We start from the raw sequence: 26,287 nt of genomic DNA, 5'->3' as shown, positions 1-26,287 counted from the left end.
TCAGTTACACATGTGGAAATGCCCTGCAGAATGGGATTGCACAGGTGTCAGTCGAGGGTCTGATTTACCCACTGAACCTTTATTACTGGTGAAGATGCATCAGAAGGAAAGCTTGCCTTTCAGACCCCAGGAAGAGTTTAAATGATTGTCAGTTAGGGGGAAAAAAAGAGTTTACTTATAAACAGTGCATGTATATGGAAATAACCGAAACGCAATAAAATGGGAAACGCCACTGTGCTATTTTTACCAAGTTATGTTGTGAGTGGAGCTGCACACTAATAAACTACACTCACACCATTACAGCACACTGCCAGTAGATGGGAGATTGCAGCATAATCTTGCAAACTGTTTCAGGATGCCTTCACTGACCCACTAGTCTGATGGAGCAGACAGAAGATAATCTTAATATTGTAAAAGGGGATTGATTATCAACATGGTCTTGTGCGGGAAGAGCCTTTTCTCTCTAAGAATTCTATACCAGCACTGGGTCTATCAGTCAGTCTGAGGACAAAACCAATAAAATAAGTCATCAGCCCTGATGGGAGCAAGGTGGTTTTCCCCTGCCTGAAAGAGATGGCTATCTGATTGTAACAGGGTGATGGTGTTTCTTCCTATTCCCAGATTCATCCCAAAAATCTGGAGTATACCCACCTAAATGTGTAGGCCAGAATCCAACTCGAATAGTCCTGCAGAGTTTATGAGGTCTAGAGATAGAATAATCAGCAGAGACATTGAAGTCACCCAGGACAATGAGCCTTGGTGATGCCATTAAGCTAGACAAAAACTCAGCTCACACAGGAAACTTGCAAAGTGCATTAGTTCACCCTGTGCATGAGCCCAATTCCCAGTTTAGTACTTCGGGGCAATGTGAATGTAGGTGGGTACTGATGCACCAAACTTTGGAGTTGGGCATCTCCTGAACCACAGAGTAAATGTAAAGAAAACAGCCTCCCTGCTCCTGCATTCTCTTGACTTGCTGAACCAAGTGCATTTTAGTTCCCCTTTCCCCAGACAAAGACTTAGATGAATACTCTAACCAGATCTTGGCCATGCAAAACATCTTTGAGTAAATAATATAGTTGTGATGTAGTTAGCCATTGGGTAGCATGCGAATGAGATCAGAGTACTGTCTTGCTCTCCTGAGAATAGAGATTATACCAGATATTGCTTTCTGGGGTTTGATAAATCTGCTGCTATAAAAATTAGCTAGAGTCATAATTTGGTGTGCAAGTTCTCAGAAACAGACAGCGGAGCTGTTGCAAAATTTTAGTATATCAGACGACCTATTTTCTCATTGTTTTGGTTTGTCTTGCTAGAGCATGACAAACTTTTAAAATGAAGGTCTATAGGAATTTAATCATGTATAAAACTTCTGTGCCCCCACATTTGCAAGCATTAGTTCAAAGTGTACATCTGATAATAGTAACATAAGCAAGTAATTGATGTATTGGCTAGCTGTCTTAATATGAATTCTAGATTAGATCCATATTAAATTGTGACAGTCTAATGTACAAGTAGATGAATGTATCCTAGATTGAAATTGGATGTTACATTGTAAAATAGACTGATACTTTGTATCCATTCCCCCTTTTTTGCACAAGGAGAGGGGTAGGTGTTACCAGCTTGGCATAACTTTCAAATTAATATGACAGTGGTCTCCAGGGTTGCCCTTCCTAGAATCACAGTGTACCTTTGGTATTCCATCTTGTTTCAAAGGGGTAGGGAAGGGAGGAAGGGGGTACCATGTGTCAGGACTATACCTGGTATACCTACACCCATCGGTGCATTGGGGGGAATGGAGCCAGGCCTCTTCCCACTTGTAGAGGGGGAAACATAGCAGCCTGGAAGAGGTTGCTATCCTTCCTGAACTATTACCTAGGATGTAGGTAGGTGGTGCAAGGGAGTAAGTGGTTAGAGAAGAGCCACGAGAATGATTTAGGATTTGGGAAAACATGTCTGATAGTGATAGTCTCAATATCTGTTTAGTTTAACAAAGAAAAAGTGAAGGGATGACTTGATCACAGTCATGGGGATCCAATGGCTGGAAATTGAAAGTAGACTAAATCTAATTAGAAATAAGGTGCAAGTATTTAACAGTGAGGGTAACTAACAATCGGAACAGCTTACCAAGCGTGGTTGTGGATTCTCCATCACTAGAAATTTTAAAACCAAGATGGGATGTTTTTCTAAAAGATATGCTCTTGTTCAAACAGGAACTAATTCAGGGAAGCTAGATGATCTCAATGGTCCCTTCTGGCTCTATAATCTATTAACTTTATGCCCCTTATTCATCTGCATGCATATGAGAGACAGGCCACAATTAGGTCCAAAGTAAATTCACATACAAAAAATAACTAAAATAACATTAAAGAAAAAAGGAAAATTTAGGTGAAGGCAAAGTCTCAGATCTTAACATCATCCAGTTGTGTTAGTGCACAAATACATCAGAAAGAGGAGCAATCTTATGCTCAGAAGCCCCCTCTTAATACCTGAGTTGAGGGCAGAATAAGAGCTGTGGCACTGAAACTTGCGGCATTTTATTTGTGTGCTTTAAGTCAAGAATTCTACATTTCTATATCTTATTTAAAAATTTGAGTATGTTGGCAAAATGATGCTCCATGGGAGACAAAGCTAGAAAATAGGTCCTAAAGAAAGTAACCTTTCTTGTCCCAGTTAATGCAGCAATAGCATCTCAATAGCATCCCATATCTTTTTTTTAGTTTGGAGATTGTAGAAAGTAGAAACACTTTTGGTAATCTTACTTCAGCTTGTTTTTATATATGAAGATTATATTTCCTTTGGTTACATGTTGAAACAAAAAACTGATTTAACTTCTTTTCCTCCAAAAAGACTGACAGATCTTCTTTATGTTGCTGGAGAAGTTTGGAAACTATTATTCTGCTGCCTTAAATGGCGTGGAAAGGACTTGCAGGAACAAATTCAAATGGAAAACATATTATTGGGGAGTGGGGCATGGAAGTGCCTGGGGGAAAAGTAATCTTGCTGCCTCTGAGCTGATGCCTTGCCGGGCTAACTACATAAACTCCACATTGGTTGTAAAAGCCAGACAGAGATATGGAGCCAGTAGTGGGTACCTCTGACCATGCCTGTTGGAAAGGTTTTTTTAGTGCATCATGTTAGGGCTCTGATAATCATGACTCTAGAGAGAAGAATCTAGAAGAAGTCAAGCAGTGCCCATGGGGAAATTCTACAGGCATGTTTGTCCTGCTTTTCAGTAACTCCTGATTAGAGCATCAAACTGGATTTAGTACTGGGGGAATGAGAGTCTGTCTGGAGATGAGATTAAATCAGATTTCTTCTCCCTGCATTCCTGTGTCTTATTTCTTCATGATCTGAACTAAAGCAAATATTTAGAATGCTTCATTAACTATGTTAAAAACAAATTTGACTAGAAAGGATAGTTGTAAAGAATGTTGAATTTGTTTTTGTGTGCCTTATTTTTGAGATAGGATCAGCCTAAAAGCAGTGGAGAGAGTGTGGCTAAGCATACTGGAATGTTGTACTGTAAAGGGATTTATCAAGACATTTTGCTAACCCTCTTCAAAGATAACATATTATATGTTTAATCACGCTAATTCAACATTCCTCTAGGCAGTTATCGCACAGATTTTTTTCTTTTCTAGTCTGTGATAAATCCTGTCTTTGTCTTTTTGTCTTGTGCAGCAGCAAGCAGCAGCAGTGCCTAACATGACCATTTTTAGATTGCAAACTCTCTAGAGCAGGGATTGTCTGGTTTGTGCCACACCCTCATCATAAAGCCATAATTCCAATTAGGGTCTTTGTGCAAAGCCATAATATAAAGATTTACTGCTGCCACTATTGACTTTAAACTGGGATTCCACTGAATCAGAAAGTTGGAAAATCACTGAGGAAAATACTCTGAATGCTAATGTTGCTTCTGTGCACTATAAAATCACCATTACCTGTGTTTTGAATGGCTTATTTGCCAGCATTAATTGTGGTGTGATGTGCTCTTGTAAAACTCATTGGTAGGGTAGAGGATTGCTTTTTAGAGCAGGGCTTAGTGAGCAAGGAGGCTGCAGACCTAGAAGAGAGCAAGTTTGTCAGAGCAGTTTTCTTGTTTTACTTCACCATTTTGTACAGGATTTTAAGGAAGTAGATCATAAAAACACAGTTAGTGGTCTGTGCATGTCAGCAGAATCCCAAGATAAAAATACAGTCTAGAATATGTATCGTGTAGGTGTATTTTATTTATTCTGGAGTATTGAGAATAAAGCACGCCTAGTGTACCCTACCATTATTGTGCTTGGTAAATGTAGGTGCAACATATTCTCTCCTAGAGACAATATTGTTATGTTTGTAAGAGAATAAATCCAGTAAATTAAAAAAAACAAACAAACAAACAAAAAAACCAACCCCCCTTCCAAAAGAAAACAAACCCAACAAAATAGTCCCAGATTGAGGGTCCCCTGGCAACAAAACCAATGGATTGCAGGAGATTGGAGGGGAGGGGCAAAAGGGGTCTGCATCCCCTATTTGGCATTGGCCCTGCTCTGTGTGGCTCCCTTATGTGATAAGGGCATGCAGGGATGAGGCCAGAAGTATCTGCTACTGAATGGGTCCTCCAGTCTCTGCATGTGTGCACAGTCACATATGTTTTGAATGGGAGGGAGAGGTGACCGAGGCTGTTCCCGCTATTGGGCTCTCATGACCACATGGGCTGAACATAAAAATAAATTTAGCAGACACGTTAGGGTGTCGAGTCCTAAAGATCCTAAAAGCTTCAGTGTTTTTAGATTTCTAAAGTGATTACCATACATTTTGTTCTCACCTCCTCACCCCTTAGCCTACTCTTTAAATGAACCTCTCTTTTAATGGTGGAGAATGTGGTGCTTATGCAGAGCTAGAGGCACTTGGTAGAGGCACTAGAAACCAAAGACACCCCGGTTCATGGTGAAACAGTAGGTTGCATGCATGTTGTTTACAATCCGTTTCTCTGCTCACCATCGTGGGGACGGATGGACGAGGACACACAAACCCCAACTCTGCAGAAATTTCCCTGTCAAAAAGAGAGAGAAAAATAGTACATTTTGCAAACACATTCAATATTTAAATGTTGCCTGAAACCCACATACATAGATTATAGACTGTCATACCTTGTATGATCATATAATACAGGGGTTCTCAACCAGGGGTACACATACCCCTGGGGATACGCAGAGGTCTTCCAGGGGTACATCAACTCATCTAGATATTTGCCTAGTTTTACAACAGGCTACATAAAAAGCACTGGTGAAGTCAGTACAAACTAAGATTTCATAGACAGTGACCTGTTTATACTGCTCTATATATACTATACACTGAAATGTAAGTACAGTATTTATATTCCAGTTGATTTATTTTATAATTATATGGCAAAAATGAGAAAGTCAGCAATTTTTTAGTAATAGTGTGCTGTGACACTTGTATTTCTATGTCTGATTTTGTAAGCAAGTAGTTCCCAAGTGAGGTGAAACTTGGAGGTATGCAAGACAAATCAAACTCCTGAAAGGGGTACAGTAGTCTGGAAAGGTTGAGAGCCTCTGATACAATATACCTAGTCTATCAGGTAAACCAGCTTAGGGTGAAAAGTAAATTAGATGTGTAACATGGCATGTTAATAATCTTAGAATGCTTTTAAAATAACCAGTCAGAAACATTGAAGGGGAATTTTTATATCAAAAGTGTTGCTTAAGCAAAACACTCCTGTTATACTTAGAAAAGAAAGACTTGCAAAATCTTATTCAGGGAACAAGGCAATACACCTCATTTATTGTAAATATAAAGCTATTGCATTCACACGCATACTCACACTCAAGAGTTCTGCAAGCTGGTAGTAGTTACCAGTCCGTGGCTCAAATCAGCCTAGTGGCCAATTAGGCTGAGCACAAGGGGGAGCTGGGCCTCCATCGGCTGCAATCAGATGCTCCTCGATGATTGCAGAACGAACCCAAAGTTTCCATGTTCTCACCCCATCTTTTATAGTCGCTGGCTCTCATGTAAGTCTATGGGTCTTGCTATGTCCTGCTGCCTCCAGGTTCAGTATGGCTGTTAATCACCAGCTAATTGCAAGCATGACTATTCTCTTATTTCTGTATGTTGTCCGTTCCCAGGGTGGATCCTTCTGTACTTTAGGGTTGTTTATCTGCACTTTAGGGTTGTTGATATACATTCTTCAGCCTTCAGGGTCAGGATGGCAGTTGGCGTCTTCACTCCCCTTTAGCAGTTTAGGCTGGCATCTTTTTATGCCCTGCACATATATTCCTCACTCACACACACAAAGAGAATTCATCAAGATATTTTTAGGTTCAGTAGGACAAGTTTCAGGAAAGAGCTTACTTCAAGAAACTAACAAGATGGAGTTCACTTATGCCACACTAAACCATACTATACCATTATCATAATAGTAAAGGAAAAAATCTATATCTACCTTTATCTCACTTATATAATAAATCAAGGAGTCTACATTTGATTCATTGGCACAGCTCCTGGGGATGGCTCCCACTTCCTTATAGTGATTAACTGGAATGGACAAATGGAATATGGTCCTAGGTTGTATTGTTAGAGAAATAAATAATTTTACTGCTCTAAGCATTACAACACTGATTAGACTGCACACCTGTGTATGGTTGATGTCTACCTCAATACTTTCAAGCAATGTTTAATTAAAGAGGTGATGTGCAGGGAAGATAGAAGGTAAACAGTAAAAGAGCAGGATCCAAAGATAAGTTATAAAGTGTTACACAACCTGAAAAAGTCTACCTTTGAAGGACAGAATTTTGAAGAGGAGAAGATAGGGGTTTTATAGGATTTTAAAACAAAAATATTGAAGAATAGTTTGATATTGTTTCTAAAACAGGAATCTTGTTTTTGGTGTAAACCTAATGAAGCCCGAAGTTTACATACATAGCATATATAAGGAATAGTAGAAGAGGGTGGGTTAGTTGATAATATTTATTGTGCACTATCAGCATGCTCAGTGCTGTGCAGAAAGAGAAAGATAATGGCTTTGAGGAGTTTATGTACAATCGAACCCAGACAGAGGATACATTTCAGACCGAGTGATATGTTGGGAGAAGATCCAGCCCTGTAGCTGTGCAGGTATCTTTTGATTCATTTAATGGGTTCTGATTAATTAGCATGATTCTTTTTTTCTTCTTTAATCCTTCGGTACAAGCTGTAAATATGATATTGGGCAATAGAGTAATTTCTTCCTTTTTTTTACAGGACTCTCGTTGTTTTTACTGTATACAGACTAACATGGCTACCCCTCTGGAACTTTTCATCCTTCATAAGCTTACATAGCCTAAAATATCTAATAAACCAGAACAATAACATAATGTTAAATTAAAAGACTGACTGAATTTGAAATTTTTTAAAAAAACAAACCCAAACCTTGTGAAATTTTAAGTTCTAATGGATATTAAGGAAGATAGCGTCAAAGGCAGGAATAGTGCCATCACAAGTAGCAGAAATCTCATTGCATCCTTTGCACTCAGGAGCTTTGATGTGACATGATGATGTATTTTGGGATACCTTCAGTCACCCAAGAAATATCGAAAACAGAAGTGGGAAACATTTAAAATAATCTTTTTAAAAATATATATATATGTCTATGCTGAATTCTCCCCAAGGCTTGAGGAAGTAGAAGCACTCAGCATAGAAATCTGCATTTTGCTGAATTCTCAGTTTTGCTTTGCAGGTCACTTACAAAGAGAATCATCGCCAGCACTGTGACTTGTACATGGAACGGAATAGGTAGCAAAACACAATTGTCATATGCTTATAGTTGTTTATCCATCCTGTTTCTCTTCAAATGGGAGAAGATATTGGTAGGTTACCACTGCTTCTGTGAATAACTAGAAGCAGCGAGTGATCCAATGGCACCAGATACTTTAAACCATACTAGGAAAAGGTGATGTTATACATTCAAGTAAAGTTCCAGGTACAGTCTCTTCTGTTCCTCTGAAACGAATCCCAGTCTTCGGACATTGGTTATGCTTTTGTCTAGGTTAAACTTCAGGCAGTTTGCTCCCATCCAGGTTTGAACTTCTGCTAGGTTCAGTAACCCTAGAATCCAGGTTTGGTGAAAATGTGTCAGAGGTAAATGTCATCTGTATGCTGGTGATACTGGGTCCCATAATGCCTCATAATCACTCACAGGTTCTCTGTATACACGTTATCCAGGAGAGGTGAAAGGATCAAATCCTCTAGCCCCTTGTATTAGGTTCCTTAGGATGAAGAGAATGTGCTCAGTATCATTCTCTGGGATCTCTCTGAGGAAGTGTGGAATAACTGTAACTGCTCATACACCAGCAAGTATCAATCTCATCATCCACTATATTAAGTTCCCTTCTAGTCACTCCATTTTCTATAAGGTATAGCACAAACAGAAAAGCTCTGGAGAAGGTGCAGTGGCAATGATTAGAGACATGGAAAGATTTCCAAATGAGCAGAGAATAAATATATTGGGCCTATCTTATCTTTCTGAAGATGAGTTATGACTAGGACTGGTCAAAAAAGGGGGAGGGGAGAAGTAGAAGTAACCTACATGTGTGTATGTGAGAGAGAGAGAGAGAGAGAACAAACTTCTGGTGGAAAAAAATTTCATTAAGTTCAAACAGGCAATTTTTGTGTTGAAACGTTTTGCAGAAAAATTTTGACCAACTCCAGTGAATGACATTGATGAAGTAATCTTTGAATTTTCAGAGGGGGTACAAAGACAAGTGGATTCATTTGAGTTCTTGGGAACCTGAAAGCAAAATTGGGGGGGGGGAGGAGAAGAAGGGGAAAGGAGAGGTGTTAAATTTCACATGATGAAAAAAATTAATGAAAACATTACACGGTTTATCAAATAGGGCCTGTAAAAACAGGAGTATCAATGAGTTACAGGGACAGCCAGATGAACTTTGGATCAATAAATACAGGAACCAATGGGATGTAAATAAACATGAAGAATGACAAACCAAGATGCTGCTTCCTGTTCCAATGATTCCTGTAGATTTTATGCTGATCTTATTTACAAATGGAACAATTTAATTTATAACCCAGTAAGAAATACCCCAATATGTCCACTCGCTGTTTGGTTGAGTAGTTGCTTTCTGAGGTTTGTCAACAAAATTCCTGAGCTGTTAATCACATCTCTCAGGAGCTGTGCTAATACTTACTTTTCAAAAACTAATTAAAGGGAATTTAATTGGGCAGGCAACACAATTTATGTAATAATGGTTACAGTTGTTGATTTAACTGAAGCCTGTAATTTAGATCAGTAGTATTATTATCTTTGTCTGTGCATATGTAATTGCCAATGGGTCTCATTCTGCTCTGATTGTTTTAATTGCCAGTAATTTCTTTGGTCTTTTAAAGTCACATTTAAGAGAAAGCGAGACTTCATGGAGAATATTTTCTTTTTCAATAGAAGCCCTGGTACATTATAGTCAGATTAGGTTGAAGTTTTTAGGACTCTTTAAACTGCCCTGATACCTACCTATATAATAGGTATTAAAGTATTCAAGTATTTTCAATTCTAGACCTCCAAGTCACCTTCATAATGAAAGGGGAGTTGGTGCACTCATGCTTCCAGGACTTTGAAGGGTCTTCCTAAGATTTTTTAGGAGGAGATGAGAGCAAAACTGAGACTCCTAACCAAGCTAACCATAATATATCTGAAGAGAGAGTTCTCTCAGAAAATGGCTTTCTAAATTGGGATTTAGCATTGCTGATGAATAATGATCCAAGGAGAGACTTAAGATAAAATTAGATCATCTTGACTCCTGTAGATTGTCCAAGTCAATGATTATATTGTTGGAAGGTATAGGTAAGGGGAGGAAATTATTCATCAAATTGCAAGGTTTTCCTGTAGATGGCTTACTTGTGTATTCCAGTTATTTATGTAGTGTTAAGCTGTCATGTTGTACTAGCGATAATTGAAATAACTAGTTTTACATGAAAACTGAACTTAACCACATTGCCCTCTAAATTCTGTGCTAGGGATTGAAAATCACCCTTCTTCAGGAACCAGGACTTTCTCGTTTGTCCTGGATATGGTGTCAAAAAAGCAGTGCTTCGACTGAGAGACTGGAGGCCTATTTATCATTCAGTACCTGATGAACCACAAGGGCTAGAAGCAGATGGGTTTTTACCATAGGAAATCTAGTTCTTGGCTTTCCAGTGGAATGGTGTAATGTGTTCTCCAATGTACTCAGATGCCAGCCTAGAAAATATGATGCCCTGGATCTTTGCATGGAACTCCCATTAACTTCAACAGGAAGCCTGCTATAGTCCAAGTGTTGCTTATGGCCCTAGTTTGTAGCTCCAGGCCACTGATCTAAAGTTAAACTATAGTTTGTCCCTCATTGCAGAATGAGTCTGACATTCTTACATTAGACTTACAAGAGTAATTCTGTTTCTGCCTTCCTATCACAGCTAACCCCTACCACCAAAATGAAGGTGAAAAATGGTTATGAAAGAAATTGCTTTCTAGCTTATGAAAGGACATTGCAGACTATAGAATAAAAAAAACGTTAAAACTGTGCAAGTACTTAAAGCTGGCCTTTTTAGTCAAATAAATCATTAAAAACGGGGTTGTATTTGGCAAACTTGTTGTCCTGACTTCCTTTTAAGTCTCAAGTCCCCCAAGTCTGCAACAGATGGAATGGGAAGAATTACATTGGAGTAGGAGTGCAACTGGTTATAGTTATTAGTTCAATCTCCTCAATTTCACCGAAGACATATTGTGGAGTATATCAAACTCACTTGCAGCTTGTCAGAACATGACTTGTGAAGTGTGTGGGTTTTGTGGTGTTTTTTGTTTTTAACTAAGAGTGCCTAAATATTTTAGAGGTGGGGAAAGGAGAGCTTGATTTCAGTTCATAGATCCAGCTGTACTAGCTAAAAACAGTCTGCCTCTCTCTTTATGACATGCTGAATTTTAGATTGTAAAACAACAGTTTTCTGTGTTTCGTAACTGCTAATCTGTTTTGAAAGAGCAGTTCTGTGGGTATCAATAACTTGAAAGAAAAGACCAGTTCAGAGAGCTGAACGTTGTTGTTCTTGTGTAAAGCTCTTGTTACAGCACACTGGCTGCAGCCTAGAGTAAGAGGATTACAGCAGCTATCAAGTTTACTGAAACTTTTGAAATAATTTTATGCATAGGACAAAAGTCTGTGATAAATTATTTTTAAAAAACAACAACTTGAAGTCATGTGCTCTGTCTCTATTTCACTCCTCCTCTCCCCCCCCCCAAATGACTCTTCGCTTGCTGATAGTGGCCAATTTTCAGTGTTTATACAAATGTTCACATTGCAAAAGACATCCTTTCTACACAGTGAAATTAAGGCCTTGGTGGCAGTGGTTTTAAGGGACAGGTTCCCCTGAACTGAAAATAGTTTGTGCTAGTGTAGAGTGAATGAAACCATTTTCAGCATAGTTAGCCTGTGTCTATATAAGGAAGTTTTTGAGAAAAATGCTATCATTGCACTACCATCAGTAGCAGTAGTATAGTGGTGGAGTAGACCATCTGCTAGTTCTCTGACCACTGCATCAGCTAACCGTGTGCAGCATAGGTCTAGCAGACAATGGGTAAAGCACCAGTAGCTGTTGGTGGCCTTTCTTTGCTAGCTGTCTCTCCACTGCTATTGCCCACTGAACTACTCTAGTGGTAATGCAATGGTGGAGAATTTTTATAAAAATGCTCGTGCAGACCAGACCTTCCAGAAAGTAGCTGAGACCATCAGAAGCCTCGTTTCAAAGCCCCTTTGAAAGATCTGTACAGGAAAAAGCATTTTTAATATTCTTTTCCTCCGCTGGACTGGGTGGGATGGCCATTGTGCCACCTAGGACCCCAGCCCTGAGGGATGGGGAGGATCATTGTATGTTTATCTATCTACACAAATACAAATAACTTAACATACAGTGTCTGGTTCTGGTCCCATTGAAGTCGGGGAGTTTTCTCATTGATTTCAGCTGGAGCAGTAGTGGGCCCTTCCAACCTGGGGTTGTATTCTCTTTATTGTGGAGGTGGTTTGCTTTGGGGTTCCCCAAAGTAATTGTGGCCACAGGAATCCCCGGTAGAATGGCTCCAGAGGAGTCACATTGAGTGGAGGTGTCAGGGAAGGCCAGCATCAGTCTGGAGGTGCTGGGTCTCTAAGCAGATGACCCTGGGCCTCTCATGGATCTCTGAGGGATCCACCAGCTTTGTGGGTGGACCCCACACCTTATTTTGACAGAGGGAAGGAGAGAGGAACACTGTCCTCATCCCTTTGTACAGAATCCTCATGGAAGACTGCCTCCCTCCGAGCTGTTTCCTGTGAGTTCCCCACAGGAAGGGATGATCTGCACCATGGCTTTTGTGTTGTGGCTACAGTGAGTGGTAGCAGGTGCATGATGGCTATGACACTCCCCTTCACTCTTTTCAGGTGCCTATAATTTTCTGACTAAAATTTGGCTTTGGCTGGAATGTCTCCATTCTCAGTCTACAGGTGGACTCTTTTTATATAGAAAGTTGTCCAAATGGAATGTGGCCAGTTTTTGAGTTCACACAGACATGAGCAAGAGGCAGCTATTAATTGCACTACTTGGCCTGCAAATATTCAGTGTCTTAAGAATACAGTCCTACTATAGACTCTTTCCAAGCTTTTTGGACATGTATGAAGAAATGTGGATTAGAAATAACCAAGTGATCCTGTGCTGTGCATGTACACTTGTGACTGTACCCCCCCAGTGTGTAACAGCTAACTGAGATGCACTTCTGCATAGATCTGAACCAGCACACAGTTAAAATAATAAACCCAGCTGGTCTATGTAACCTTGTCTGCTTTGGAGTCTCAAGTATCCTGATGGGCCATTCTCACCAGGAGCCAGTCCTACCTACTATGTTAAACTGACTGTATGTGATACAGATTTTCCTTCTCCTCCTCGCCCTCCCTCCCCCATGCTTGTGTGGGTATGTATATACAGTAAAAATTACACATTTTAGTCATAAATATAGCAATTAAACTGGTGTTTTTACTACTTCCTGGTTGCAGAGGAAGCTTATTCTTTGAACAGATAGGTTCAACCCTCCAGACTGCATAATGATAAAAGGAAATCACTATTTCATGGGCAGTAAACTATGCTGCAACCAGGATTGGCTGGAAATCCAAATCAGATTGCCAGTTCAAGGAAGTAATGGATACCGCTTAATCTGAAAAATAAGCCTTGCAACGAGTTTGCTGTAAACTGATTTACAGATAGAATCTCTCATTTCTCAGTTCATGAAAATAAAAAAAGAATCACTATGTGTTTTCCAGACTCTGAATTTTAAATAGTGTTAATATCTCACTGTAAAATAAATACAAACATTGAAAGCAGCTCTTTTAGTACAGAATTTTCATATAATAGTTGAAATATTAACATTGCTAGGACGTGGGTTGGTGATACCTAAGGAAAAGGATCTGATACCAAGGAGTGAAATTTATTGATTTTTTTTTTTTAGCTTATTTAAATGAATAGGAAATGAGAGGTTTTGTCATATTGTTATAAGAACCCTAAAATGTGCTGCACACTGCATTGTGCAAAGAGTTTTTTGCAAAAATTTTTTCTATTTTTTTCTGTTTTAAAAGTTTTTTTTTAAATTGACACTAATGTAGCGCTTCACATTTTCAAAGTGCACAGTGCAATCACTTTTACAGAAACTGATTTTTGCAAAGTATATTCTCTTTGCTATTCAGGTTTTTAAAATACATCATCTACAGCACTTTATAGTCCAGATATTTATATCATACAGTGCAGACCTTTAGCTCTTGTAATGTTAAGTGACAACTCTCTCTAAATATCATTTGACTTACTTTATACACCCTTGGAAAGGATTCTATCTGGCTAGCTTCCATTTTATGGGGTGGTGGACAATAGCATACAATTCAACAAAATACAAAAAGCAGTGGAAAACTTTTTCAGGTTCTATACGTCTTGTGATGTTATGCTGTTCGATAGATAAAAAAAAATTATAGCTAGTCTGTCAACAGCAAATGATAGTAACTTACATTTTGTTTTGTTGCAGGAATGTTTACCCTTGCAGAAGTTGCATCGCTTAATGACATTCAGCCAACTTATCGTATCCTGAAACCATGGTGGGATGTATTTATGGATTATCTTGCTGTTGTTATGCTAATGGTTGCCATCTTTGCTGGAACCATGCAGCTGACCAAAGATCAGGTGGTCTGCTTGCCAGCACTGCAGTCTGCTGTAAATGCAAAAGCACAAGCCAGCATATCAGGGGATGCTGATGTTACACCAGAATTTGAAGCAACCACTGGTCAAGATAAAGGAAGCTCAATGAGAACAGTTTCCTTTGAAAGTGCACCTACCATAACACCAGACATACCACTGAGCAGAACTACTTATTCTCAGTTGCTATCTACTGTATCTAATCAGGAACCGAGGAATGAGAAAGAGGATTCTTTAGGCCGAAAAACCTATTTGGATTATCAGCAATATGTATTTATTAACCAGATGTGCTATCATGTGGCTCTTCCTTGGTATTCAAAGTATTTTCCCTATCTTGCTCTAATACATACTATTATTTTAATGGTCAGTAGCAATTTTTGGTTTAAATATCCTAAAACATGCTCAAAAATTGAACATTTTGTGTCTATATTAGGAAAGTGTTTTGAATCTCCTTGGACTACAAAAGCATTATCTGAAACAGCATGTGAGGACTCTGAGGAGAACAAACAGAGACTAACAGGTGCCCAGTCCCTGCCAAAGCACGTTTCCACTAGCAGTGATGAAGGAAGTCCAAGTGCTAGTACGCCCATGATAACCAAGTCTGGCTTCAAGTTTTCAGCTGAAAAGCCAGTTATTGAGGTTCCTAGCATGACCATTTTAGATAAAAAAGATGGAGAACAAGCCAAAGCCCTATTTGAAAAAGTTAGAAAATTCCGGGCCCACGTGGAGGACAGTGACTTGATTTATAAACTCTATGTTGTCCAGACAGTCATCAAGACAGTCAAGTTCATATTTATTCTTTGCTATACGGCTAATTTTGTAAATGCAATTAGTTTTGATCATAAGTGCAAGCCAGAAGTGGAGCATTTGATTGGCTATAAGGAATTTGAGTGCACACACAATATGGCTTATATGTTGAAAAAGCTGCTGATCAGCTACATTTCTCTCATATGTGTGTATGGTTTTGTTTGTCTGTACACACTCTTTTGGTTGTTCAGAATACCCTTAAAAGAATATTCCTTTGAGAAGGTCAGAGAAGAGAGCAGCTTCAGTGATATTCCTGATGTCAAAAACGATTTTGCATTTCTTTTGCACATGGTAGATCAATACGACCAGTTGTACTCCAAACGATTTGGTGTCTTCTTGTCAGAGGTAAGTGAAAACAAGCTGCGTGAAATTAGTTTAAACCATGAGTGGACATTTGAAAAGCTTCGGCAGCATGTTTCCCGCAACACACAGGATAAGCAAGAGCTGCATCTCTTCATGCTATCGGGGGTCCCTGACGCGGTGTTTGATCTGACAGATCTGGATGTGCTGAAACTTGAGCTGATTCCTGAAGCAAAAATCCCAGCTAAAATTTCCCAGATGACAAACCTTCAAGAGCTTCATCTCTGCCACTGCCCTGCAAAGGTTGAACAGACTGCCTTCAGCTTCCTCCGCGACAACTTGAGATGCCTTCACGTGAAATTCACAGATGTTGCAGAAATTCCTGCTTGGGTGTACTTGCTCAAAAATCTCCGTGAGTTATATTTGATAGGCAACTTGAATTCTGAAAACAATAAGATGATAGGGCTTGAATCTCTCAGAGAGTTAAGACATCTTAAAATTCTCCATGTGAAGAGCAATTTGACCAAAGTCCCCTCCAATATCACAGATGTGGCACCGCATCTAACAAAACTAGTAATTCACAATGATGGCACCAAACTTGTGGTACTGAATAGCCTTAAGAAAATGATGAATGTAGCTGAGTTAGAACTACAGAACTGTGAACTGGAGAGAATTCCACATGCCATTTTCAGTCTCACTAATTTACAGGAACTGGATTTAAAATCAAATAGCATACGCACAATTGAAGAAGTCATCAGCTTCCAGCACTTAAAAAGACTTACTTGCTTAAAGTTGTGGCACAATAAAATAGTCAACATTCCTTCCTCCATAACCCATGTAAAGAATTTGGAGTCACTTTATCTCTCCAATAACAAACTCGAATCCTTGCCAGTCGCAGTGTTCAGTTTACAGAAACTCAGATGCTTAGATGTAAGCTACAACTCAATTGCAGTGATTCCAGTGGAAATCGGATTGCTTCAAAATCTGCAGCATTTGCATATCACCGGAAACAAAGTGGATATTTTGCCAAAACAGTTGTTTAAATGTGTGAAATTGAGGACTTTGAGTCTGGGGCAAAACTGTATTATCTCGATCCCAGATAAAATTGGTCAGCTCTTGCAGCTAACTCACCTGGAACTGAATGGAAACTGCTTAGATCGGCTACCAGCTACGCTAGGGCAATGTCGGCTTCTCAGGAAAAGCGGACTTGTTGTGGAAGATCACCTCTTTGACACTTTGCCTTCAGAAGTCAAAGAAGTATTGAATCAAGACACAAACATTACCTTTGCTAATGGGATTTAAACCCAGGGGTAACTCCCAAGCAGCTGACTTCCGAACAGCCAATGCTAAAGTACGAGTTATTACGAGATCATGAATTTTAGCACTACAGGAATCTTTGTAAGAAAGGACTTCATGCTAGCAGGATGATAGGAGATGTAACTGAGTGTTCAGTGTTTGTAGTGTTTTAAATGATCATTTCCAATTTTTTTTGAAAGAAAAAACCTTTAATCAATCTCAATTCCTTTTCTTTTAAATTGTTTGTAACTTGGATGCTGCCGCTTTTGAATGTTTACAAATTGCTTGCCTGCTTAAAGTAAATGATTAAATTGATGATCTTTTTCTTACTATACAAGTTATTCTTCAATGTCTGGACTTTGTTTCCTGAGACCCCACCGCCCGAAATAATGTGCTAAAGTTAGTGTTTCTATTACAGTATTATCCTAAAGCACTTGAAATGCACGTTGATGTGCAATGTAGTCTCAATTCTCATACATTTTTTGAGGAAAAAAAATCTGTGAAGCAACTGCAAACTGAGGCAGTGTTTCTGCATTTGATGATGTGAACTGCTGCAAAACTTCCAATTGTTTTACAAAGGAGTATGTCATTTGCTTGTGTGTGAGGGGTGCGGAGAGCCCTGCTCCCACAAGTCCTTATTTTTTTTAATGGGATCCCCTTTATAATCCATTACTCCTTTGTCCACAATGGAATTTCTGCTAAGCAGTAAAGGCCTTTCCCCATTCCAGAACTGATTTGTGTTGCCCCACTGTGACTGGAGTGGTGATAGATGATCAAATGTAGATCTCTACCACTCGGCTAGACTTTGGATTGGCTCTAAAACTGGTAAACTTGTCATTTTGAATTGTTTTGCAAGGTGATGGTGGAAGGTCTTTAGATAAAGTGATTTTTATGTTGCTGCTTTACTCTTCTACAGGGCTTTCCATCCAGGAATCTCACCGTATTGTATATGTATTGATGATCTTACAAAATCTCAGTGAAGGAGGCAGTAATCAGCCCTATTTCGCAGATGCGGAATGTGAGGCTATGACTTGCCCAGATTCACACAGGAGGCGTGACAGTCAGGTGAGGAAGCCAGGTCTCCTCCCAGCCCAATGTTTTAAACACAAGATAATCCTTCCTCCAAACAAAACCAATTTTGGGGTCATTTAAGCACTGAAAATGTTAAGACAGGGTTCTATAAATGCTTGCCAGATGAGGCATGAAATAAATAGAGAAAAAGCAGCCAGCAGAGTGTATTATTTTTCAGTTGATTTCATTGCCTGAATCACTACCTGTCCACTTAAGTGCCATCTACATGGAAATAATTATTGTGCTGGGAGATCTGATTACAAGTTAGACTCCTGTAATGGTTAAAACAGTTCTCTACTGAAGAATGGTTGGTACTGAACTATGCTACAGCCCTGCTAAAATCCAAGTGCCTGGTTCTCCTCATGCACCAGTTGCTCAGTGGTGGAACTCCACTGACGTCAATGGAGCTATTCCTGATTTATGCCACTGTAAATAAGGGTATGTCTACCCTTGCTGCCAGTTTTGTGCATCCATGTTAAGTGATCCGCAATGCATGTCGCAGGAGCGGTTCAGACACATGACTTCATCATCTTATGATTAAGGTAGCCGTGCCTTGCATCAGCACAGCACAGCTTGCTTCCCACACAGCAAAGCAATGTTTTACAATAAGCATTCTGGTCACATCATACCATGGTGCCTTGCTCTGCCTCCGCGCTCAATGCTTTCTGGGAGTTTTTGCATGGTAGGATTGTGGCATTTTGAGGATCTCCCAGAACAGTAAGGTGTTCGGTCACTGCCTGTCTTGGAGCTTTGGGTGCTGTAATGCTGTGCTGCTATGGCTCAGAGTCCTGACACCAGTAACCTTCCCACAAGCATAAAGGTCTCAACCTGGCTTCCCTCAGCCTAATTGTTACTTACAGGGTGACTCTGCCAGTCCTTCCCGTCCCAAGTATCCCCAAATCCATCTACTCTGAGTTCTTACCTACCAGCCACTCAGACTTTTCCCCTCTGGTTCATCCCCCCCAAAGGTGTGAAACCTGCCTGCCCCCCCCCCCCCCCCCCCCCCCCCCCCCCCCCCGCACATACCAGCTTACTTTGGCACACACACACTACCCAGTTTGCACAGCAGGGACCGCCTTGTGGTAAAAATAAACGAAAGGTTGGTTTAATAGAAAAATCACAGATTCAGAGATGAAATAATAAGGTAAAGCAAACACAAGTTACAGAGAAAATAAACACAAAGATGCAACTTCAGGCTTTGCATGTCTATATTATATAAATTCCCCTTTTTAACACAAGTTAGTTACCTAGTGTTTTTTAATTGTTTCCCAGCGTGCCAGAGACGGATCCAGCTTCACAGGCAGCCCCCCTTCCCCTGCCCCCTCCCCCCCACTTCAAGACTTCCTCAGATTCTGGATCAAGAGCTCAGTTTCAAGCCTCCTTTTTAAAAAGGCTTTTCTTTTTTTCCTCCTGGCATGGTGACCTATGGTTACTCAGGGTGGAGAAATTCTAGCCAGGGGGGTGGGTTTGTGTTTTTCCATTAAGTTTAGTGGCCCATCATTTGTCTTTTCCTGGGTTGCACAATGCTGCGTGCTTGGAGCTAATCTCATTGGATTGGGCAGGACCCCTTGTTCTCCCCTTGGGGTGTCTGGACCCTGATTGTCATAGGGATACCCACTGAAAGACACTGTAATTCTGAAGCTTGGTTCAAACTATATAATTACCATGATTCTTCTCCTTTCACCCCATCATACACTGGGCTTTGCAAGCCAGTGCTTTTGTCAAAGTTCTGTTAGGCAACATGGAGGAAAGCATTGGTGAGCTCTGCAATCCTGATGGTGGTGAATATCAGCAGGCTACTACAAGCCTGTTTACAGTTGTGCAGTGACTTCAGAACCAGGCAATATGGCACCCAAGAGGTTGACATTGAGCAGATGTTTCTCCTAGACCTTTTCATGGAGTGTTTCAGTGGACTGCTGCTCTTTTCGAGCTTGGCCAACTAGCACAACAGATAGGATAGGACAGTGCTGCAGACCTGGGATGACCAGTAGTGGTAGCAGAACTTTCAGGATAACACGTGCCGCTTTCCTAGAAATCTGTGCAGAGCTCTCCCTCGAGCTGCAGACCACCTACATGAGCTTACCTCAGCATAATGAAGCACGTGGCCATCACCATTGGGAAGTTTGCTGCCCCCAGTTGGTAGCAATCCAGGATCTCCAACATTCCCACTGCTCCAGCTCCCAGTTAAAAACCCACATAAGTTGGTTCTATAGATCTGGACCATTGCCTTGATCTGAGGGCTAATTATCTTTCAGCCAACTAAACCTCGGCACTCAGTTTCGTCTGAAACAGACCTGGGTTTTTGAGGGGGAAGAGAGGAATTTCAATCCTGACACTTACTCAGCATAACAGCAATTCTTAATCTCAGAAGAACCTTTTCAGAGGGGAGGAAAAGACAGCCTTTCTCCTCATATGTGAACTGGCTAGTGGTCCCCATTATTTTCTTGTTTTTAATCTGACGTTATCCTGCTTAAGCCTTGAATGTTCAGCCCTCTTCCAAAATAAGACTTCAGAAGGCACATACTTTTTAGAAGAAATATTACAAAACCTCTCCCTATCTGTTCTATTATGGATGAAGATGTGTGTTCATGCAGTCAAATCCTCTGTTTCAGGCATTCCAACCCTATAGAATGGCTTGGTGTTTCTAAATATAAACGGATGTGGAGAGATCTGTGCTAGAGTAGACTTGGATATGGCCTCTTGCTATACTCTAGTAAATGAAGCTGTGTATTCCCCAAAGGATTTGGTGGGGGGAAAATTAGTGTACACGAATACTTTTTGATGATAACTTTCATTGCCATGTACAAATTTAAGTGACTGGGAGCCCTTTTCATTTGGCTAGAGGGATTATTTTCTACTTCAAATCCTGTGTATTCCAAAGGGAGATCCCCTAGGACATGTTTGCCTTTTATAGAGTTTGGCAGTCAATTCTCCAGGTCTTCTAAAGTGAGCATCTTAATACTATAAAATTAAGCTGGAATGCTCATCACCTAAAGGACTTACAGTATGATTTAAAGATCTTTAAATGTAACTTCCCTGGATTTTTACCCTGTTTCCAAGTTTTTCTTGCTGGACATGCAAATGTCTCATTGCAAATGTAACTGGCTGCCTAAAGAGAGGATGGTTCAAGCAGAGGTCATGCTTTTTACAAACTAGTTTGATTGGCTCCCTTGCTGTAAAGCATGAGATTCAGGATGCATACTTCAAAATGACTACTTTGTCACTTTCCCCGGCCCAAATTGCTCTGCCCCTCGATTGGAGGGGTTGAGCTCTTCAGAAGCAGGAGGGACAATATCCAGAACTTGTGCAGGTCTTCACAGGGAGATTCGGGAGGAGGCTGGATAGACATTTGCTGTTGGGGGAAGGAAGGAAGTGGGGAACAGTAATGTGCCCCAGCCAGGGCCATGAAAAAGCAGGAAACATCTTGATCAAATTATCATAGGGTACTGAGCACGAAGCAAGTTGTATTTCACGTAATGTGGCACCAAGTATTTCACTAGTGTTTCAACCTGCCCCTGAGTGTGGTGCCCCCGCTGTGATCCAGTACCCCTTTATCTGCAGGTTCTGGCCCTGGTCTAGAAAGGTTATCAAATGTTTTATTAAATGTATATGACTTTGTCAGACAAGGAAGTCAGATCATATTCCACTTCTTGAATTATCTTCATCATCAGTCATGTGTATCTTTGTTTGAAGGGGAAGATATTACCCATTGCAATCACTATGTCACTATGATATTTTCACATTAAAATAATTTTATTTTCCAAGTGGAATACCCTGCGAGAAACACATCACAAGATGTAATCTGATTAATCTCTTCCTGTTTTCATTTATTAATCATGTAAAAAATTCAGCATTTCAAAATGTAAAATATAGTATCCCAGTAATGATGAAAGTGGTGTTTGGCTGGTGTCTTAATTACAATCAGCTGTCTTTCCAACCTCCTGATTCACTTTTTTGGTGAGAGTGGAGGGCTCTCTCTCTTCTAGATCCATGCAGCAGTGTAGGGTGTTTGGTTACGTGACCATGGGCTAGACTGTGCCTCCCTTGACTACAAGAGTAGCCCCATTGACTCCAAAAGAGCTACTTGTGTGACTAACAGGTTAACAATGCGAGTAAAGGAGAAGGGGTCACAATCTAGCCAAATGTTCGGAGACTGTTAAGGAGATGATGAAATAAACTTGCTTTAATGCATCGGGTGCAGCTAGTAAATAATGTCTCCTTCTATTGTCCATGTTGTATTGGTGCTGTTTATTTCCTATTGCTGGGTGTATGATTTTGCTTTTAGCTGAATTTGAGCTCCCCTTTTCGCCTGTAGCTGCCACAGCTCTTCCAGATTACTTCACAGTTTGGTTCTGTCCTTCTCTGTTTTTGTTACTCTTTCACCAATTGTGGTGTGGCTAATTTTTTTTTTAAATTAAGTTGATCACAAAAATCTCAGTGAGCCTTAAGAGCCCTGGATTGGGCTACACCTAGCAATGGTCAGTCATGGTCTAGATAGGTTTTCGTAGGGCTTCCTCTGATAGATGAGCCTCTCCCAAAATTGTTTAGCATACATATAAAAAGAGGAATTGGGCTTTGTTTATTTGGTGTTGGTGTTTTTCAGGGTTGTTTTTGTTTGTTGTTCATTTTCAGATTTTTGTTTTTAATGTGATATTACTGTGGGAACAGTGGGTCAAAGCAATGGCATTTGTATTTACCTCTGAAAACTCTGGGGTTAGTAGTCATCCGGAGCTGTGAGTTCTAGAGTTCAATCCTCAGTCACCAGGAAAACAGCTCTCATGTGGCAGACTTTAATATTGGAGGATAGCTGTTCCATGGGGCTGGTGGGATGTAGCTGGTGCTGGAAGCCAGGATTGTGCAGAATGAAACAGTCCTTTGGGTACTTGGGATAATCCCATGGAGGGTTGTGAAGATGAGGACAGAAATTGTGAATTTGACTTGGTATTCCATTGCAGAACATAGAGCACTGAGGTAATGTGCTTGTGGCACCGTGTGATAGTGAGCTTTGTAGGCTGTTGTTCTGAACCAGCTGTATCATTATAAGATTGCGTAGGTACAAAGAAATACAATTATTAAACTGGGGAGGTGGGGGGACATGAATGTCATGGGTTGTTATGGTGAAATCCAGAACCGGGTAAGGATGGGCCTCATGGATAGTGCACTGGGTTTGGGACTCAGGAGCCGTGGATTCATTTCCTGGTTTAGCCACAGACTTTGTCTGATCTTGAAAAAATCCTGTATGTTTTCCTCTGCCTGAGTTTCCCATCTGTAAAACATGGATAGTACTTCCCTAACGCACCAGTCTGCCATGAAGATAAAACCCATTAGTGACTGTGAGATGCTCAGATACTATGGCAATAAGGCCATATAAGTCCCTGCATAAATAGAAATCCAAGAGTCTTCTTGCTAGCTGTAGATAGACAACAGAGTTCATTGACACAGTTGTATTTGCAGTATAGGCGAGGCCAAGTCCTATTCTTGTGTGTAAGTAAAGAAACCATTTCATGTAGATAATAAAGTAGCATGGTCATAGATCATAATAGATTGCTGCCTGCCTAACCTTCAGCTGGGGCCATCCCATCCGAAGCAATTAGAATCTTGTTGTAACAGAACAGAAAATGTACCAGTTGATACCGCCTGAAAGCATTTACACAGTTCTCAGTACTTAAATCCAAGGGAACAGAATGTTTACAGATCTTGCTAAAACTGGGTGCACAAATTAATGCAGCCTACAGGCAGGTTTAAACTGCAGAACTGGCACTTGCCCAACAAGAAGTCAATCTAGGTCCTTTTATTTAAATAGATGCTGTCTAATTAAGAATGTTGTACACACTTGTTACGAGTAATCCTTACATTTACCAGAACTGAAAGATTAGAGGGGAGGGGAGGAATTCTCAATTTTTTCCTCATTTTATTTTCTTAGTCCACAATGATAGCCAATGTAAACTGCTGCACATTTAACATTCGTCTTAGGAAATTCTTTGCAATCCATTTGATATTTTAACGCTACAGAAGAGTTGCAAGTTGATACTGGATAAATGTGGTTATACAAATCTCCCTTGAGTTCTTAAGCCAAGGGAACAAATCATCCCTGAACTGCGTGTGTACATTACTCTCAAATAGATTTGCAAAAAGACAATTTACAACCATGTGTATATATTTCAGGATAAAGGGTGGATATACAACAAATCTAAAGGAATAACTTGCTAAATGAAATACATTCCAGGGTTGGCTGCAATTGTGACAATTGTTTGACCATGAACACCACCACTACACAATTCGTTAGGACAGGAAGTGAAGAACGCAATACCTGTTTGAAACCCCCAGTGGAATTTTAAGCAGCGAAAATATAATTGAAGAAACTGGAATTTTACCAGACTGGATCTTACCCCCCTTGGGGTGAAAAGTGTAGTAATATCTTTGACTACAAGGGGTCAGGAGCTCAGTTTTCTGTCTTGTCTAAAGTGGACATCTCAAACATCTTGTTGCCCCCTCCCCCCCCGGACGCATAGGGTAATGCTAGGTGATAGGTTTAGTAATGACCAATTGGGAAGAATGCCACCTGCTAAACACCTGCACAATGTCCTGCATCAGTTTTCATTCAAGCACAGATCAAGTCTGGTTCTGCTTCACTTGAAATGAATAAGTTGTGCACACACAAAAAAAGCTTCAGGTGGGATATTTTCTATCTGAATCACCATTTGTATTCCAAATAAACATGCATGGCTCAGTCATCTGTCAACAACCAAATCTGTATGTTTTTGCTTTTCACTTCACCTCACCTTGAACGGTCCCTTGAAATATGCGTTAAGTACTTGTGCTAAACTGTCTGTGCTAAACTAATCTTCTATTTAGCTGTGGCACTCTGTTTCCCAGAGTATGTCTATACTGACAGCGGCAAAGTTGCCGCTGCCAGATTGATCTTTCTGGATCGATTGAGCGGTCAATGTAGACCTGCTCAATCGATCAGGAAGTCGACTGAGTAAAACCACCCCCTCAAGTAGCGTAGCGTCGACGGGAACGCGGTTCCCATCAGCACAGTGCGGAGAAGACAGCATGCAGAAGGGAAGCACAGCACTTGACGGGAGTTATGCAAGTACTCTGCGTTGCTTGCGTAACTCCCGTCGACTGCTGCCGAATCTCCAGGTAAGTGTAGACCACGGCCCAGACCTGATGAAGAGCTCCATGTGGCTCGAAACCTTGTCTCTCTCACCAACAGAAGTTGGTCCAATAAAAGATATTGCCTCACCCACCTTGTCTCTGCTCTTAAGGTCAATTAAAAATTGTACATTTTTCTACAAGCATCTCTCCCCGCCAGTTTAACACAATATCTGTTCAGTGGACATCTCTATGGTGCAACTTGAAATGCAAAGAATACCCATAACCACACATAGGGTAGTTTCCCCAGCAGATCTTAGAATGGGGAAAGAGTTTTTTGCTGTGCTTTAGCTCTTATTTCAATCACACTCTGTTGATCACTCCTCTAGTGGTGGATGACAGATTTGTCTAATGCCCCTGAATATACTGTATCTGAGAGATGCCCTAAGAAGCTGCACCCTTATATATTATAATAGTATAATTTTATTTATACTATTTGTTGTCATCCTAGTATATTTGCAAAGCAGAAATCACTATAAGACGCAGAAATATATACAGTAGGAAAGGGATTAGACAGTTGCCACTTTACTGTTTCCTACCTAAAAGGATGCTGTGCTGTTGGCAAGTTTTGAAGTTTCATGAAGAACATAAAGTTAAATGTAAATTACAAAACTCCATTTCTTAGAGGCCTGAGCCTGACCTCTGTCCCATGCATACTGGATACTATGGAAACAATTTAGTAGTCCACTCCCATCTTTCTTTTTCTCAGTTGGGGATCTGAAAGTATCTGTCTACCTTGGCATTTATATGACTCCTTACCAGAATCCTGTCTGAGCACCACATTCAGTAAAGATGTCTGTGCTTTTAAGTGGTGGTCATCCTAATAGGTCCAGTTAAAATTAACACCATGAGAATATACAAATAAGTGCATGTATTGTTACCACCCCTGCCATGTGCTTAGCAAATTTAAGTCAAGGGGAAACTTTGCACATTGGAACCAAAAAGTCCAAGCCTGGGAGGTTCCCTTTCATGAGGAATTCTCACCCTTTGATTGGCAGGTTTCATACATGTGATGCACAACATTTTAATATCAGGATAAGTAAATTCCTCTTAAAAGATCAACTTCCTGTGTCAAAACCATTGTGGAAGATGGCTGAAAATCCTTGGCATTTGAGTCATATGTCTCTGCAGAAGCCTAAGCCTTTCTCCCCTAGTAGCAGAATCTAACATTTCTTTTATGAGTGTAGACCAAATGAAAAGAGAATGACAAAAGGATGTTACCTACTATCAGGGCTTTATTTTAAGTAGGGTGTTTACACAGAAAAAAATGACTGTTACTAATGTATCCTATATCTGGGGGGAGGGGCGGAGGAGGGGAGAGCACTCAAAGGCTATGTCTTCACTGACCGCAGCAAAGTCACTGCCGTCAGATCGACTTATCTGGATCGGCTGAGTGGTCAGTGAAGACCCGCTCAGTCGATCCAGAAGT

At 40.4% G+C, this 26,287-nt stretch overlaps 1 protein-coding gene across 3 annotated transcripts in view; it reads left to right on the top strand.

Annotated features, from left to right (window-relative positions):
* Positions 1–16,978, top strand: part of LRRC8D (leucine rich repeat containing 8 VRAC subunit D) — a 62,260-nt gene extending 45,282 nt beyond the window's left edge. For all 3 annotated transcript variants that reach the window (XM_067538502.1, XM_067538504.1, XM_067538503.1), the window contains one exon: positions 14,060–16,978. In XM_067538502.1, coding sequence (XP_067394603.1) covers positions 14,062–16,635 — 2,574 coding nt within the window. In that variant the 5' untranslated portion in view covers positions 14,060–14,061 and the 3' untranslated portion in view covers positions 16,636–16,978. The remainder of the gene's footprint in view (positions 1–14,059) is intronic.
* The last annotated feature ends 9,309 nt before the right edge of the window (positions 16,979–26,287 follow it).

Source organism: Emydura macquarii, unplaced genomic scaffold (assembly GCF_026122565.2).
Source record: "Emydura macquarii macquarii isolate MOO-44397 ecotype Brisbane River unplaced genomic scaffold, CSIRO-AGI_Emac_v2 contig_480, whole genome shotgun sequence".
In the NCBI taxonomy this organism is placed as follows: domain Eukaryota; kingdom Metazoa; phylum Chordata; order Testudines; family Chelidae; genus Emydura; species Emydura macquarii.
This window is presented reverse-complemented; position numbering and strand designations above follow the sequence as displayed.